We start from the raw sequence: 16,579 nt of genomic DNA on the forward strand, positions 1-16,579 counted from the left end.
TTCTCCAGATCTATAAACGCAACATACACCTCCTTACCCTTTGCTAAATATTTCTCGTATATCTGCCTAACTGTAAAAATCTGATTCATACAACCTCTACCTCTTCTAAAACCACCCTGTACATCTAAGATTGCATTCTCTGTTTTATCCTTAATCCTATTAATCAGTGCTCTACCATACAGTTTTCCAACTACACTCATCAGACTAATACCTCTTGAATTACAACACTCATGCACATCTCCCTTACCCTTATATAGTGGTACAATACATGCACAAACCCAATCTACTGGTACCATTGACAACACAAAACACATATTAAACAATCTCATCAACCATTCAAGTACAGTCACGCCCCCTTCCTTCAACATCTCAGCTCTCACACCATCCATACCAGATGCTTTTCCTACTCTCGTTTCATCTAGTGCTCTCCTCACTTCCTCTCTTGTAATCTCTCTCTCATTCTCATCTCCCATCACCGGCACCTCAACACCTGCAACAGCAATTATATCTGCCTCCCTATTATCCTCAACATTCAGTAAACTTTTAAAATATTCCGCCCACCTTTTCCTTGCCTCCTCTCCTTTTAACAACCCTCCATTTCCATCTTTCACTGTCTCTTCAATTATTGAACCAGCCTTCCTTACTCTCTTCACTTCTTTCCAAAACTTCTTCTTTTTCTCTTTGGCTAGTAGTAATAATAATATTGCAAATAGAGTTCAGCGAGGTGTCAGGGTTTTGTCCCTTATACGTGCAGAGCACGTACGAGGAAACCCCCGGGGGTCAAAAGCCAGCCAGTAGGTTAGAACTTCCACTCACGTACAGGGTGAGTCTTCCCTAATAAAGAGCAAAAAGGTTTGTATTTAGTGTCGAAATAAATGACAAGTTTAAAGTAATTTGTATTTTTCCTAACGATACAAACCTAAAGCTCTTTATACAAATTTGGCTTGCCATCACCTAACTCCCTCTAAGTCCTGCCTGCAAGCAAAAGTGATAATAGAACACAGGTGTGTGTGTGAGTAAGGTAGCAGGTACTACCCCTCCTACTCCTCGCTAACAAGCAGTGAGGTAGTTACACCTTACTAAAAGTCTTATGGCTAGTTTTCCAACTCGAAAGTATATTCCCTAATAAAGAGCTCAAGGTTTGTATCGGTAGGAAAAAATACAAATTACTTTAAATTTGACATGTTTATACTCTTTTTAGTGAAATGAATCCAGTCCTATTGTTATATAACCTTTGTCTCACAGAAAAGGAAAAGTCAGAAAAGAAATTTTAATTTTATTTTTACAGCCAGTGTTTTGTAATAACTCTTATTCAAGTATAAGCTCTCTTATTCTTAGTACTTTCTTTTGTCATTTCAGATCGCATTTTGCCAATGTTACCAGCAAAAAATGTGAGCCTAAGGCAGATTATATGAAGGCTCATAATTTGACTGGTAAGTAGTTTCATGTGTCAAAGCTGGTTGTGTGAGAGTTGTCTTTTGCCATTACTTAATAAAACAAATTTTGGGGAAGTAATTATGAATATATAGTAAACAAATTAATAGACTATTTAAATTAATATTACCTTGAAGTCATCATGTTAAAATCTTAAAGGCACCATCTTCTTGAGCTATAATTAAAAAATGAAAAATATTTCTCCCTCTCCTTCTAACCCAACTAGGTGTCACAATGAAGGAGGAGGGAGGTAGATGGTGCACGGGAGGAACATCAACCACATAATACTGTACATAGTTATAACCAGCGCTTCATTTAATCAAGGTTTTAGTCTTGATCACTGAATCTTGTGTAGAGGATTAGTTCATAGCTGGAAGTTGCTAGTGATTATCAGGTGAAAGACCAAATGTTTGTGTCGGGAATGAAAGATTGGCTAATTTTGTTTCAGTTCATTTCTTTAGTGAATCAGTAAGATGGAAGTTTTATGGTTCTAGAATATGAACAAAACTACAGTATGATCTTCATTTTAGTTCCCTGTGTTCTGAATATTTTATTTTTTATTTTACTGTTAGATTTATTTCTTCATCATTTGTTTTGTTATTCAGAGTACCGTGTCAGACCTGGATTTTCTTCATCATTTGATTTGTTATTCAGAGTACCGTGTCAGACCTGGATTTTCTTCATCATTTGTTTTGTTATTCAGAGTACCGGGTCAGACCTGGATTTTCTTCATCATTTGTTTTGTTATTCAGAGTACCGGGTCAGACCTGGATTTTCTTCATCATTTGTTTTGTTATTCAGAGTACCGGGTCAGACCTGGATTTTCTTCATCATTTGTTTTGTTATTCAGAGTACTGGGTCAGACCTGGATTTTCTTCATCATTTGTTTTGGATTTTCTTCATCATTTGTTTTGTTATTCAGAGTACTGGGTCGGACCTGGATTTTCTTCATCATTTGTTTTGTTATTCAGAGTACTGGGTCGGACCTGGATTTTCTTCATCATTTGTTTTGTTATTCAGAGTACCGGGTCGGACCTGGATTTTCTTCATCATTTGTTTTGTTATTCAGAGTACCGGGTCGGACCTGGATTTTCTTCATCATTTGTTTTGTTATTCAGAGTACCGGGTCGGACCTGGATTTTCTTCATCATTTGTTTTGTTATTCAGAGTACCGGGTCGGACCTGGATTTTCTTCATCATTTGTTTTGTTATTCAGAGTACCGGGTCGGACCTGGATTTTCTTCATCATTTGTTTTGTTATTCAGAGTACCGGGTCGGACCTGGATTTTCTTCATCATTTGTTTTGTTATTCAGAGTACCGGGTCGGACCTGGATTTTCTTCATCATTTGTTTTGTTATTCAGAGTACCGGGTCGGACCTGGATTTTCTTCATCATTTGTTTTGTTATTCAGAGTACCGGGTCGGACCTGGATTTTCTTCATCATTTGTTTTGTTATTCAGAGTACCGGGTCAGACCTGGATTTTCCTCATCATTTGTTTTGTTATTCAGAGTACTGGGTCAGACCTGGATTTTGTTTTGTTATTCAGAGTACTGGGTCAGACCTGGATTTTCTTCATCATTTGTTTTGTTATTCAGAGTACCGTGTCAGACCTGGATTTTCTTCATCATTTGTTTTGTTATTCAGAGTACTGGGTCAGACCTGGATTTTCTTCATCATTTGTTTTGTTATTCAGAGTACCGTGTCAGACCTGGATTTTCTTCATCATTTGTTTTGTTATTCAGAGTACTGGGTCAGACCTGGATTTTCTTCATCATTTGTTTTGTTATTCAGAGTACCGTGTCAGACCTGGATTTTCTTCATCATTTGTTTTGTTATTCAGAGTACCGTGTCAGACCTGGATTTTCTTCATCATTTGTTTTGTTATTCAGAGTACCGTGTCAGACCTGGATTTTCTTCATCATTTGATTTGTTATTCAGAGTACCGTGTCAGACCTGGATTTTCTTCATCATTTGATTTGTTATTCAGAGTACTGGGTCAGACCTGGATTTTCTTCATCATTTGTTTTGTTATTCAGAGTACTGGGTCAGACCTGGATTTTCTTCATCATTTGTTTTGTTATTCAGAGTACCGTGTGAGACCTGGATTTTCTTCATCATTTGTTTTGTTATTCAGAGTACCGTGTGAGACCTGGATTTTCTTCATCATTTGTTTTGTTATTCAGAGTACTGGGTCAGACCTGGATTTTCTTCATCATTTGATTTGTTATTCAGAGTACTGGGTCAGACCTGGATTTTCTTCATCATTTGTTTTGTTATTCAGAGTACCGTGTGAGACCTGGATTTCCTTCATCATTTGATTTGTTATTCAGAGTACTGGGTCAGACCTGGATTTTCTTCATCATTTGTTTTGTTATTCAGAGTACTGGGTCAGACCTGGATTTTCTTCATCATTTGTTTTGTTATTCAGAGTACTGGGTCAGACCTGGATTTTCTTCATCATTTGTTTTGTTATTCAGAGTACCGTGTGAGACCTGGATTTTCTTCATCATTTGTTTTGTTATTCAGAGTACTGGGTCAGACCTGGATTTTCTTCATCATTTGATTTGTTATTCAGAGTACTGGGTCAGACCTGGATTTTCTTCATCATTTGTTTTGTTATTCAGAGTACCGTGTGAGACCTGGATTTTCTTCATCATTTGTTTTGTTATTCAGAGTACTGGGTCAGACCTGGATTTTCTTCATCATTTGTTTTGTTATTCAGAGTACCGTGTGAGACCTGGATTTTCTTCATCATTTGTTTTGTTATTCAGAGTACCGTGTGAGACCTGGATTTTCTTCATCATTTGTTTTGTTATTCAGAGTACTGGGTCAGACCTGGATTTTCTTCATCATTTGTTTTGTTATTCAGAGTACCGTGTCAGACCTGGATTTTCTTCATCATTTGATTTGTTATTCAGAGTACCGTGTGAGACCTGGATTTTCTTCATCATTTGTTTTGTTATTCAGAGTACTGGGTCAGACCTGGATTTTCTTCATCATTTGATTTGTTATTCAGAGTACTGGGTCAGACCTGGATTTTCTTCATCATTTGTTTTGTTATTCAGAGTACCGTGTGAGACCTGGATTTTCTTCATCATTTGATTTGTTATTCAGAGTACCGTGTGAGACCTGGATTTTCTTCATCATTTGTTTTGTTATTCAGAGTACCGTGTGAGACCTGGATTTTCTTCATCATTTGATTTGTTATTCAGAGTACCGTGTGAGACCTGGATTTTCTTCATCATTTGTTTTGTTATTCAGAGTACCGTGTGAGACCTGGATTTTCTTCATCATTTGATTTGTTATTCAGAGTACCGTGTGAGACCTGGATTTTCATCATTTGTTTTGTTATTCAGAGTACTGGGTCAGACCTGGATTTTCTTCATCATTTGTTTTGTTATTCAGAGTACTGGGTCAGACCTGGATTTTCTTCATCATTTGATTTGTTATTCAGAGTACTGGGTCAGACCTGGATTTTCTTCATCATTTGTTTTGTTATTCAGAGTACCGTGTGAGACCTGGATTTTCTTCATCATTTGATTTGTTATTCAGAGTACCGTGTGAGACCTGGATTTTCTTCATCATTTGTTTTGTTATTCAGAGTACCGTGTGAGACCTGGATTTTCTTCATCATTTGATTTGTTATTCAGAGTACCGTGTGAGACCTGGATTTTCTTCATCATTTGATTTGTTATTCAGAGTACCGTGTGAGACCTGGATTTTCTTCATCATTTGATTTGTTATTCAGAGTACCGTGTGAGACCTGGATTTTCTTCATCATTTGTTTTGTTATTCAGAGTACTGGGTCAGACCTGGATTTTCTTCATCATTTGTTTTGTTATTCAGAGTACCGTGTGAGACCTGGATTTTCTTCATCATTTGATTTGTTATTCAGAGTACCGTGTGAGACCTGGATTTTCTTCATCATTTGTTTTGTTATTCAGAGTACCGTGTCAGACCTGGAGAGTACTGCCTCAAGGAATCAGATTGTATTTCGGGACTGGAATGCAGCAATTATCAGTGTGATTGCCCTTGGTAAGTTAAAGAAGTATATTTCCATTTTCCTTCTTTCTGACTTTGTCAAGATCATTTGTTATTAGGTTAACGGTGTTGAAAGGATACAATTTAATTGTTTATTGAGAGATCAGTTTCAGGAACAGTAGATGAAATTAGATTCTAATTTAGATTTGTGTAATTTTTTTCAGAGAATCTCTCCTGTCTCTTTCTTAAAGTCCACCTTGGTATGAGTACAGTGATACCTATTGATACGAAAGTTTCTGTAAACAAAAAATTTGTGATACGAAATGAAATACAGTATGAGATTCACCCAGCTCCGAGAATAATTTTAAAATTCGCTCCCCACCAAACCGTAAACTCACCATCATCATCCCTCTCTCCCATTGGTTATCTCCCTATTCTGATGTTAGTTACTGCCGTAAGATCCTGCTCTCCTATTGGTTAGCATTTATCCCATCATGCATCTATGTATTGATGTTCCTCAACCATTTCGTTTTGGCAGCACTATCGTTCAGCTTGAATTCGTGTTAGTGATTTCATGTTCGTGCTCTTGTTTACTGTACTGTATCGTGTTGCGTTTTTCAGCTCATACATTATTAGCCGTAGGTCTCAAAAATGTTACTGATCTTCAGGTAAATAAGAAGAGGATGCTTTCTATGGAGACGAAGCTGGAGATAATCAAGAAGTATGAGGTTCGCATGTGGTTGATTGGGATTGCTAAGGAATATGGCCGAAATCCATCGTCGATAGGCACCATCCTTAAGCAGAAGGAAACCATCAAAACAGCAACACCTTCTAAGGGCTTGACTATTTTTATGAGCAAGAGGAGCCATGTCCATGATGAGATGGCAAGACTTCATCTCCTTTAGATTAAGGACAAGGAAATCGCTGGAGACACAATCACCAAGACGATAATCTCCCGCAAGTCCAGTGCCATTTTTGGTGATCTTGTGTGTGCTCAGGCCAAAGACGATGCAGAAGGGACATCGCAGCAGGCACCCCCAGAGTTCAAGGTTTCACACGGGTGGTTTGCAAAATTCAGGAGACGGACTGGCGTTCATTCGGTGTTGCGGCATGGGGAGGCTGCCAGTTCGGACATGAAAGTGGCCAAAGCCTTTGTTAAGAAATTCGACCAGTTGACTCTCCAGGAAGGCTACATTCCCCAGAAAGTCTTCAACTGAGAAAAAACTGGGCTCTTTTGGAAAAAATGCCTCTATGGACCTATATCATGGTGGAAGAGAAGCTTCCCAGACATAAGCCTATGAAGGAAGGGTTTACCCTTGCACTGTGTGCCAATGCCAGTGGAGATTGTAAGGTTAAGCCCCTACTGTTGTATCATTCGGAGAGTCCTCGAGCCTTCAAGTCCCACAAAGTGCTAAAGAAGAAGCTTACGGGGATGTGGAAGGCTAATGCGAAAGCTAGGGTGATGAGGCAGTTTTTTGTAGAGTGGGTAAACCTATGTTTCTGTCTGACTGTTAAAAATTATCTTTCTCCTTTGCCTTTCAACTAGCCTGTCTCTTCCTCCTTATCCTATTTCCTAGTCCTCCTCTTCCTCCTTTGCCTATCTCTCAGTCCTCATCTTCCTTCTTTGCCTATCTCCTGGTTTTCCTCCTCCTCGTTTGCCTTTGCCCTAGTCTTCCTCATCCTCCTTTGCCTATCTCCTAGTCCTCTTCTTCCTTCTTTGTCTATCTCCAAGTTCTCCTCTTCATCCTTTGCCTTTGTCTTAGCCCTCTCTTACTCCTTTATCTATCTCCTAGTCCACCTCTTCCTCCTTTGCTTATCCTCCTAGTTCTCATCTTCTTCCTTTGCCTTTGGCCTAGTCCTCCTTTTCCTCCTTAACCTATCTCCAAGTCCACCTCTTCCTTCTTTGCCTATCTCCTAGTCCTCCTCTTCCTCCAGTGTTCCATACAATGAACAAATTCCTTTTTATGTTTATTGTCTATGTTTTCCTGTTTTGTAAGGGTAATATATATGTTTCTTCCTCAGGCCTTGCAGTTACAACAAAACAGCTGAAATCTGTGATTGTGGAGTTATTGAGAAGCGCCAGGTAGAAATAACTGGACCTGCCATTGTCGGTGTTCTGCTTGGCTTGTGTATTTGTGCCTTCTGGTTCTGCATGATCAAGATAACAATTACAAAGTAAGTCTTTATTTTTCTTTTAAAGGTCACTCATGATTGGAAGTGTTAAGGGCAGGACAATGATCTAGAGGTTAATTATATTTTCATATGACCAGTGCCCAAATTCCCTCTCAAACAGATTGCAAAACAATGACATTTCAAGCAGGCTACCACATTGTTATTGATGATATTGGGTTTGTGTCCTGTAATTTTTATGGGATGTATATAAATTTATGTAGTATTAGTGAAAAAGTTTAGGTAACATCTTACTACTTTGTCCAGCTGATATTGTTGATATTCACACTTCAGGTTTGATTGTCATAAGGTAAAAAAATATCCTTTATTGTTTTGAACTTACAACCGTATTTCGTTTTGATGACTAAGTCTATTGTAATCAGAATTGTAAGTTGAACTTTTATTAGGAAGTACAGTATAAATACGATATATTGTGATACAGCTTTATCAAAGCACAGAGAAGCACCATTATTTGCCATTCCTCATTTAATCAGTTGTGGCCTAGATTCTAGAAAACATTTTGCCCTTAGGAGAATCCAAAATAAAATTCAAACTCTAAACATTGATGATCAGTGTAGAATTAATGCCTGAGAAATTGTCCTTTGTTGGGATTATCTTATTATTCTAGATGATGTTTTTTAATGGGTCTTATCTTGTAAACTTATGATAAAATGGTACTTCAAGAAGTAGACATTCTTTGAAACCACCGAATGTTATCCTTCCAGCTATTGATTGGGTCATTATTACTTATACCACTTGAATAGCCTCTGACAAAATTTGTCTTATAGCAGTTAAATTATTTGTTCATACGCTGCATACAAACCCTTGTCCTTTATTAGGGATACTGTTTCAGCACAAGCTGTAGGCGGTTGTTAAATCTTGGATAGCGTGTAGTTATCCAGGCCCCCTCTCCATGCCCAAGACTTCACTTTTGTTTCGGCCATTGGCAATTATGTATTGTCACCTCTGTAAACTTTTTTCTTTCTCTTTTACTATTACAGAAAGTGAATGCAATTGTGATTTGTTCCAAAACGGAGTACTTACCTCTAATTACTTTCTTAGGAGTATCTGAGATCTCCTTCCAACCGACCAGAGTTTTGTGTAGTTTACCCTAGTCCTGTTTTCTATGAGGGGTAACCTCAGGTGGAGTGATACGCACCCTAAGGCTAATCCCGGGTCAGAGAGCATGCTTGCTCAGGTCTTGATCTCCAGTAAGTTCTCTGGTCGCGTCGCGATAACATCTCGACGCTCTCTCCTTACCCAGTGCGACCCTTTGTGGCCCCGACCCCCTTTGTGTCTCATGCGGTCCCCACGTGGACCCATTGTGTTCATTCTATACCCTTTCCTACCCTTCTCCTCTGTGTTCGTCGTGTAGGGGCAGCTTATGTTCTCCTACAGCCACGTGTCCGGAGTGCGAGTCCTGGAACGAGGTGCAGTGGGTGCGCTTCGGCACCAAGAAGAAGGCGTCCAAGAGGTCACATAGGAAGCCGAGCCTCTCCTCGCCGCTTACTTCTCCCGATGCCTCGTCGGATAGAGCTTCTCAGCCACCTTCCCCTACCCAGAGTAGGGGACGAGGTAAGTCAGTTGTGGGGAAGAGGCCCATTGCTCTTCCGCAGGAGTCTGAGTGGGTGCGGTATAGCACCAAGAAGAAGTAGGCGACGAAGATGTCGCCTAAGAAGCCGAGCGTCCCTTCCTCCCTTGCTTCGCCGGGCGTCTCGTCTGACCGAGCTTCCCTACCACCCTCCCCTACCCAGAGTAGGGGACGAGGTAAGTCCGTTGCGGTCCAAGAGTCTGATCTACAGGATAGTGGGGTTGTGGGGTCGTTCCAGACGAGTGAGGGGCCTGAGGGAGGGGCGGGAGTGTGTACGGGAGACGGAGTCCTAGTGCAAGCAGGCCACGTCTCCTCTGATGACCCCTTGTGGGGGAAAATGTCCCTAATTCTTCTCCAGCCTCTTTGGCGTGTTTTTCAGTCACTTCTGCAGCCGAGGGCGCCGCCGAGAAGGAGCCTTCCCCGCCGCCAGACCCCATTGCGTGGGTTTCCCCCGAGAGCAGTGAGTGGGTGATGGTTCACTGCGACAGGCTGCTGGAGCTAGCTGCGGCGCCTGGCCCTTCAAGTTGGCGTCCAAGGGCGAGCTCCCCGGATAGATACTCCTCCGGCAGCAGCGGCACCCAATGGAGGGACTCATCATGGCAGGTTCCAGTCGACAGGCGTAAGACCGCGAAGGTTCCGACTCCATCCGCCCAGCGGAGAGAGTCGCTCCTTTGGTCTGGCAGCCGATTCCTGACCTCCAAAGACCACCTAGCTCGTCACGAGCGCAGCCCTCGGCTTTCCTCGACGGGCAGGCCCGCAGATACAAGAACCTCCGAAGAGATGTTGGACCCAGGACGGAGGCCCCCGTCCCAACGGCGATGCGAGTCTTTCGACGGGGACACCCGCGAGAGCGTCGGTCCAGGACTCCCCCACGTGCGAGCTTCTCCGTCGGAGTACCCCCGTCACATGTGTCAGTGCCCCCGTCGGAGGATCTCTCAGAAGGAGGCACAGAAGAAGTCGTCCCCTAGGGAGAAATGAGTGCGTGTCGCCATCCCACGCAGACACCACTGGGAGCTTCAGCAGTTCCGGGTACCTCTGGCTGGCTCCCAAGGGCTCGTTCTCCCACTCCGAAGTACGCCCCTTACAGCAGGCTCTGGCAGACCGGCATAAGTCCGGGAAGGTTCCGACTCCTTCCGCCCAGCGGAGAGTCGCCCTTTCGGTCTGGCAGCCGTGTCCCAGCCTCCAAGACTTCGACAGGCCGGCCAGAACGTGAAAAACAACCAGCAGCCACGAGGAAGCCCGCAGCAGCTTGGTCCGCCATGGGGAGAGACAAGTCCAGGACGGAGGCCTCCGTCCCAGCGGCTATACCCGTCCTCCATACAGAACCGCCGAAGTCGTACCACGACAAAGGATGCCTTCACCCGAAGCGGGGCCCCCCCGTCGTGGGTGCTCCTTCTCAGCGGACGAGGCCCCCCCGTACAGAAAAGTACTAGCCCTCATCAGACGGCACCACAGGCTGGACAAACCGAAGCCCGCGACGGATGAGGACTGGCTCTCGGCCCTCAGCAGGTTGGTAGATACCCCCGTGCAGCAGAGGCCCTCACTGGCTGGCTTCCTAGAGCTCCTTCGCCATCCTCACAGTACGTCTCCTCCAGCAGACCCGATCATCGACGGAAGTCATCCCACCAGGTCTCGGTCGACAGGCATAAGCCCGCGAAGGTTCCGACTTCTCCCGCCCAGCGTAGAGAGTCGCCCCTTCGGACTGGCAGCCTTGTCCCGGCCTCCGGTTCTTCGATGGCCCGCCCTGAACGAAGAAACCAACCAGCCAGCACGGGGAAGCCTGCGGCTCCATGGATCTCCGCAGGAGCTCCATCCGTCCAGCGACCCGGCTGGTATATCAGGGTACTCACACCCCACGGATTCCCCGGGAGGGGGTAGACCCACGACGGCTACCTCCGTCCCGGTGGCTCCATCCGTGATGGAGCTAGCCACTCCAATGTCCCGGCCAGCCCCATCCAAACATTGGAGGTGGCCGCTGACACACCCATGACGGCTACCGCCGTCCCGGCGGCTCCATCCATGATGGAGCCAGCCGTGCCATCGTCCCGGCCAGCCCCATCCAAGCATCGGAGGCGGCCGCTGACATGGCAGGGTTTATAAACCCCACGGATTTCCTCGGGAGGGGGTAGACCCATGACGGCTACCCCCATTCCTGATGGCTCCATCCGTGACGAAGGCAAAGTGGTTCCCCCCCTAGCGGGTAGAACAGGGCTATTGCCTCTCCAGTGCCTGCCTCAGTGGCCGCTGGAGAGAGAGAGAGAGAGAGAGAGGCCCCCCCCCCCGCACCTTTGCACCTTTGCCCAGTGCCTCTTCGGCTCCATACGCCCGTTGGATGTTGAAGTTGGCACACATATCTTTCCCTTGCCTTGCCCCCCGTAGAGGAGCATCGACTCCACAGTTAGCCTTCAGACCCTCCTACTCGGGCTCCAGGAGAGGGCGTTCAGATTGGAGGGGAAGCCCCCTACTCCTGCCGACGCCTCAGGTGGGGGGATGCCTCAAACGATCTTGGCAAGCATGGCGGGACCACGGAGCGGATCCGTGGACCGTAGCAGTACTAAAGGAGGGGTACAAGCTTCCCTTCCTAGCAGACCTCCACCTCGGATCCCAGATGGTGGCACGTCAGAACGAACACCCTCAAGGGAATGCCCTTCGCAACCGACCCTCTGCAGATGCTCCTGTTCACGGACGCAACCAAGGAGGGCTGGGGTGCCCATCTCGACAAAACAGCAAAAGGTAAATGGGAAGTTGAGGAGACGAACCTGCACATAAACGTGCTGGAGATGAGGACCGTACAAAGGGCGTGCCTAGAGTTCGTCCATCTACCCCGGGGAAGCACCGTGGCTCCGGTGTGCGGCAACGCCACGGTGGTGGCCTACGTGAAAAAACAAAGAGGACTGAGGTCGGAGGAACGGTGCAGTCTCACGGTGGAGTTTCTAGAATGGGCCGAAGTGGAACAAATCAATTTTTCAGCCAGGTTCTCTCCGGGGAAGAGGAACGTCCTGGCCGACGGCCTCAGCAGGATGGGTCAAGTGGTAGGGCCCGAGTGGTCCCTACACCCAGAAGTGGTCAAAACCCTCTTCCTGAAGTGGGGCTCGTCGGTGATAGACCTCTTCGCCACGAGACTAAACGCACAGCTCCCCGTGTTTTGTTTTCCTGTGCCAGATCTAGCAGCAGCGTTCGAGGACGCCTTCCAACACCCGTTAGGGGCCTCCATTCACGAGATAGCAGACTTCCTGGTCTATCTCAGGGACGAAGTGGGCACGGTCATCCCAAGTCTTCCTCCTGAAGGACCTAGACCTAGGTGCCTCCAGATATATCTTGACGCTCATCAAGAGCTTCAAGCCCTATTGTTCCCCCCAAGCCGCTAGAATGCCCCAGGGGGATGTGGCTAGGGTACTGAAGATGCTTTCGGAACCTCCCTTTGAGCCTCTAAAAGACATTCTAGACAAGGAGCTCACCCTCAAGGCAGTCTTTCGTTTAGCTCTGGCATCAGTAAAGAGTAGGTGAGATTCATGGCCTGTCGTACGAGATCTTACACTCGAAGGGCTGGCGAGAAGCTACCTTCAGATTCTTACCCTCCTTCGTAGCCAAGATTCAGAATCCAGCTGCTTGGGACCCCAAAGTTGAAGGGTTCTCAGTGCCAGCTATCCCTCGCTCGAACAACCCGAGGGACTTGCTGCTGTGCCCTGTCAGGGCAGTATGGCAGTATTTAGAGTGGACAGCTAGACTTCGTCCCGAGATCAAGAGCCTGTTCATTTTCATCGGGACTGTGAAGAAGCCAGTCTCCAAGAACACTTATCTCCTTCTGGCTAAGGCAAGTGATTGTCAGGCCCTACAGTAGTGCAGGGTCCCCCTTCCAAGAAAGCCCAGACCCCACGACATTAGGGGTCTAAATACTTCATTGGTGTGTGAGAAAAACATGGCAGTGGGCCAAATCCTGAGGGCAGGTACTTGGTCTAGCCAGTCGACCTTTACGGCTCGCTACTTGAAGGACTACTCGAGAAAGTCCCTGGACGGGTTCTCGCTCGGCCTCGTCATTTCCGCGCTCCAAAGGGTTTAAAGGTGTAGCCCCAGTGGTAACTGCGGGTAGTAAGTCCAAGAGACACAGGTTCCTTCCTGAGACCCCTTGTTCTTCCTTCACCTATTCGCTTACCGGAAATGACTTGGGTAGTCCCCTGAAATTGCCATGGGATACACTATCATTGGAAGGACATGTCTCCTAGGATTCTTGCAGAAGTGAGTTACTTGACACTGAGGTGGTTTTTTGCGTAGTTTTCCCTATTTTCTCGTGTTTTCCTTGAGGTCAGCAGAACCTAGTCTCCTGCCTAGGTTCATCTTCTATACTCGTCACGGTCTCTAGGTCCTGAAGGACACTCCCACCTCCTAAGGTATAAGTCTCCTAAGAAAGTAGTTCGAGGTGAGTACTCCGTGGTGGAACAAATCACAAATTTTAAGTAATTTGTATTTTTCCTAACAGTTCTTACCTCGAACTACTTTCGGGTAATGGCCTGCCCATCCTACCCCGAGTGCCTTGCTGGACTTCATAGATACCTAAGCTATCAAGAACTTACTGGAGATCGAGACCTGAGCAAGCATGCTCTCTGACACGGGGTTAGCTTCAGGGCGCGTATCACTCCACATGGGGTTACCCCTCATAGAAAACGGGACTAGGGTAAACTACACAAAACTTTGGTCGGTTGCGAGGAGATCCCAGATACTCCTAAGAAAGTAGTTCGAGGTAAGTACTGTTAGGAAAAATACAAATTACTTAAAATTTGTGATTTTTGGATGATGGAATGGAAGCAAGAAGTTCGTGTTTGCTGGGTGAAGGGTGGATGTCGCAACCAGGTTATGGCAAGACTGGCTGTAGATCCACACTTCCTCCAGGCTTCTTGTAAGGGTCATGATTACTCACAATCATCCCCATCTGGTGAATACAGGTGGCCTCCTGTGCAGTGGGAGGCATACAGCCTGAAGGGTAAGAAGCAGGCGAAGCTTTCACTGGGGTTGGTGTTTGCATCGCCCAAGAAGACACCGATGAAGTCTTTTGCTCCTCTAGTCTCCTCGCGGGGTGCAACTGCTGCTTCCGCCCCTATGCATACGTCTCTGGATGAGTGGGTCATCGGAACCCTTGAGGTAGGACTCTCAGTTTCTGGCCGGAAGACCACCATTACAGATACGGTGAGGATGATTCTGTGTTTTTTGGTCTCGCTTCTAACAGGCTAATTGAGCTTACACCTGTGCCTCTATATCTGTTCTGGTGCTATCCGACAGGTAGGGTATGTAGTGGACCATCTTGGAAGAATACTCTCATTATGCCAATGGTGGAGAATGTAAATTTCTTCTCCTTGTGATACTTTCTTAATATTCTCAAGCAGGTAAACCAACCAAAAGCAAATAACAAACAAAATTCCTCCCTTAAATATAGAACCTTCGAACAATGACACCCCATCCCCTGGATATGCTGACTCACCCCTGGCACTGCTGACGACCCTGGCTGCTCTAAGTAACAAAAATCTGTTGACAACCTAGGAACTAAAAAGGTCTTCTCCCTCAATATTGATTCCACCAGTGTTACTGGAACCATTCATTTCTTATTCCCTGGGATGCTATGGGAGCAAAATATCTGGCAGTATGAATTAAAATATCAGAGTACTTTATTGCATTGTGCAGGCATTCCTCGTAATACGGATAATGAAAACTTATTCAATCTCTTCAAACCTTCAGAAGAGATAGAAAGAATGAAATTGAAACTATCAAAAGATAAAGATTTTGATGCTTACATAACATATTATAATGCAACCAAAGCCAAGAATGATTCTTCTGAAATTAAAAAGTGGTAAAGTTTTTAAATTTCCCTGTTGTGCAAAATTGCACAGCACCCAAAATATCTTGAATTCAGAGTATGATTATATCCAAAAGTGCTCTACCTTGTTTGAAGTACAGGAAATGGCTTAAAGCTGAACCAGTTTGGTATGTGGCATCATACAAGGAAGGGAGTAATAATGTAATCAAGGGATTTGAATGCCTGGAAAATATAGTAGGCTGTATTCCTTAAGGAAATTTGAAACGGTATGGTGGTAGTCTGCTAGTGAAAGCTGGCAGTGAAACTCAGGCAGTACTATTGAATCATTTTAAATTTTCTCTGTCTGATGTTATCTAGAATGTCTTTTCCTCACCATACATTTAACCATGCAAAGGGAATTATTTATTGTAGTGATCTTTATGAGTTCTCAGAAAATGACCTACTGAAGAGGTGCCCCACTACAATTTTATTTTTTTAACGCCTCATCAGCCTGACTATCAAGATCAGACACTTGAACATTACTGTAAAAATAATTATGAGTTTGGACATGTTAATATGAAGTTGTTCCGTAACCGAAATACAAACCACGCTATTTACATTGGGTTTACTTTTTGGCGTAGCTGAAATGATAAGCCAATAGTTTTTAACGAGGGTTAACTACCCCCGCACTAGTTAGCGGGGGTAGGGGAAGGGGTAGCTTGCTACCCCCTCCCTCCCCCCCCACACACACACCGGTGATTTGCTTCACTTCACTTTTGGCTCCGGCAATGAACAGACGTGTCTGTCCATCGTCCTCGTTGACAGCCTTAATCTTTTTTTGCTTTTTCTTCCAGTTTGTGTGTGTGCGTTTGAAGTTGGCCTCACCCTTAGTTATTCACCATGCGCAAGTGCCCTGGTATTGCCGGTCGCCCTTGCGGTACATTCATGTCTGCGGTGGACACGGATCCTCACACCCTTTGCCCGCAGTGTCGAGGCCGACGGTGTGACAGAGAGAATACTTGTAGTGAGTGCAGGGAGTGGTCTGCCTCCCAGTGGAAGAGGTTTGGCCGCCGGCGTAAGAAGAAGTCCAAGAGAGACCGTTCTCCTTCTGGGGTTGCCTTGAAGGAGGAAGGCTCTCGGGACTCTTCTTTTGCCGCCCAAACCTCCTCCGAAACTCCCCCTCGTTCAGCTCCTAAGGAGAGACCGCCGAGTGGGAGCGCAGGCCCTAGTTCTGTTTCCCGACCTTGGGTTGGGGGAGAGGGCGTCGCCTCCCATAGCGGGGCGGCTCCCCCTCCTCCTCCGGGGGAGGTTGTTGCTAATGACTCCTTGTCTCATGATGATCTTTTTCAGATTTGGGCTTCCTTGGGGCTTAAGGGCCTGCCCTCCAGGGAAGCCCTGATTGACCTTGTCCAGTTGAGGGCCGCTGTTAAGCAGTCGCCGGTGATAGCAGAGGTAGATCCTCTGTCTATCGTCGACGTCGTGGTGGCAGAGGCTTCCGACGGGTTGGGTCAATCCTCTGCGGTTCCTGTTGTGGATGATGGGGCTGAAGGCTCTCCTCCCCCTTCCGTACATCATTCGAAGGGGGAAGGGAGTCCCGCGGGCTCTTCTGCTGCCAAG

General features: G+C 45.6%; 1 protein-coding gene across 2 annotated transcripts in view; it reads left to right on the forward strand.

Annotated features, from left to right (window-relative positions):
* The window catches only part of LOC137658803 (uncharacterized), a 98,203-nt gene that overhangs the window by 65,973 nt on the left and 15,651 nt on the right, over positions 1-16,579 (forward strand). For both annotated transcript variants that reach the window (XM_068393853.1, XM_068393854.1), the window contains exons 5-7: positions 1,360-1,433; positions 5,381-5,471; positions 7,440-7,592. In XM_068393853.1, the coding sequence (XP_068249954.1) occupies positions 1,360-1,433; positions 5,381-5,471; positions 7,440-7,592 (318 nt within the window). The remainder of the gene's footprint in view (positions 1-1,359; positions 1,434-5,380; positions 5,472-7,439; positions 7,593-16,579) is intronic.

The sequence above is a fragment of the Palaemon carinicauda genome, chromosome 19, assembly GCF_036898095.1.
Source record: "Palaemon carinicauda isolate YSFRI2023 chromosome 19, ASM3689809v2, whole genome shotgun sequence".
Taxonomy (NCBI): Eukaryota; Metazoa; Arthropoda; class Malacostraca; order Decapoda; family Palaemonidae; genus Palaemon; species Palaemon carinicauda.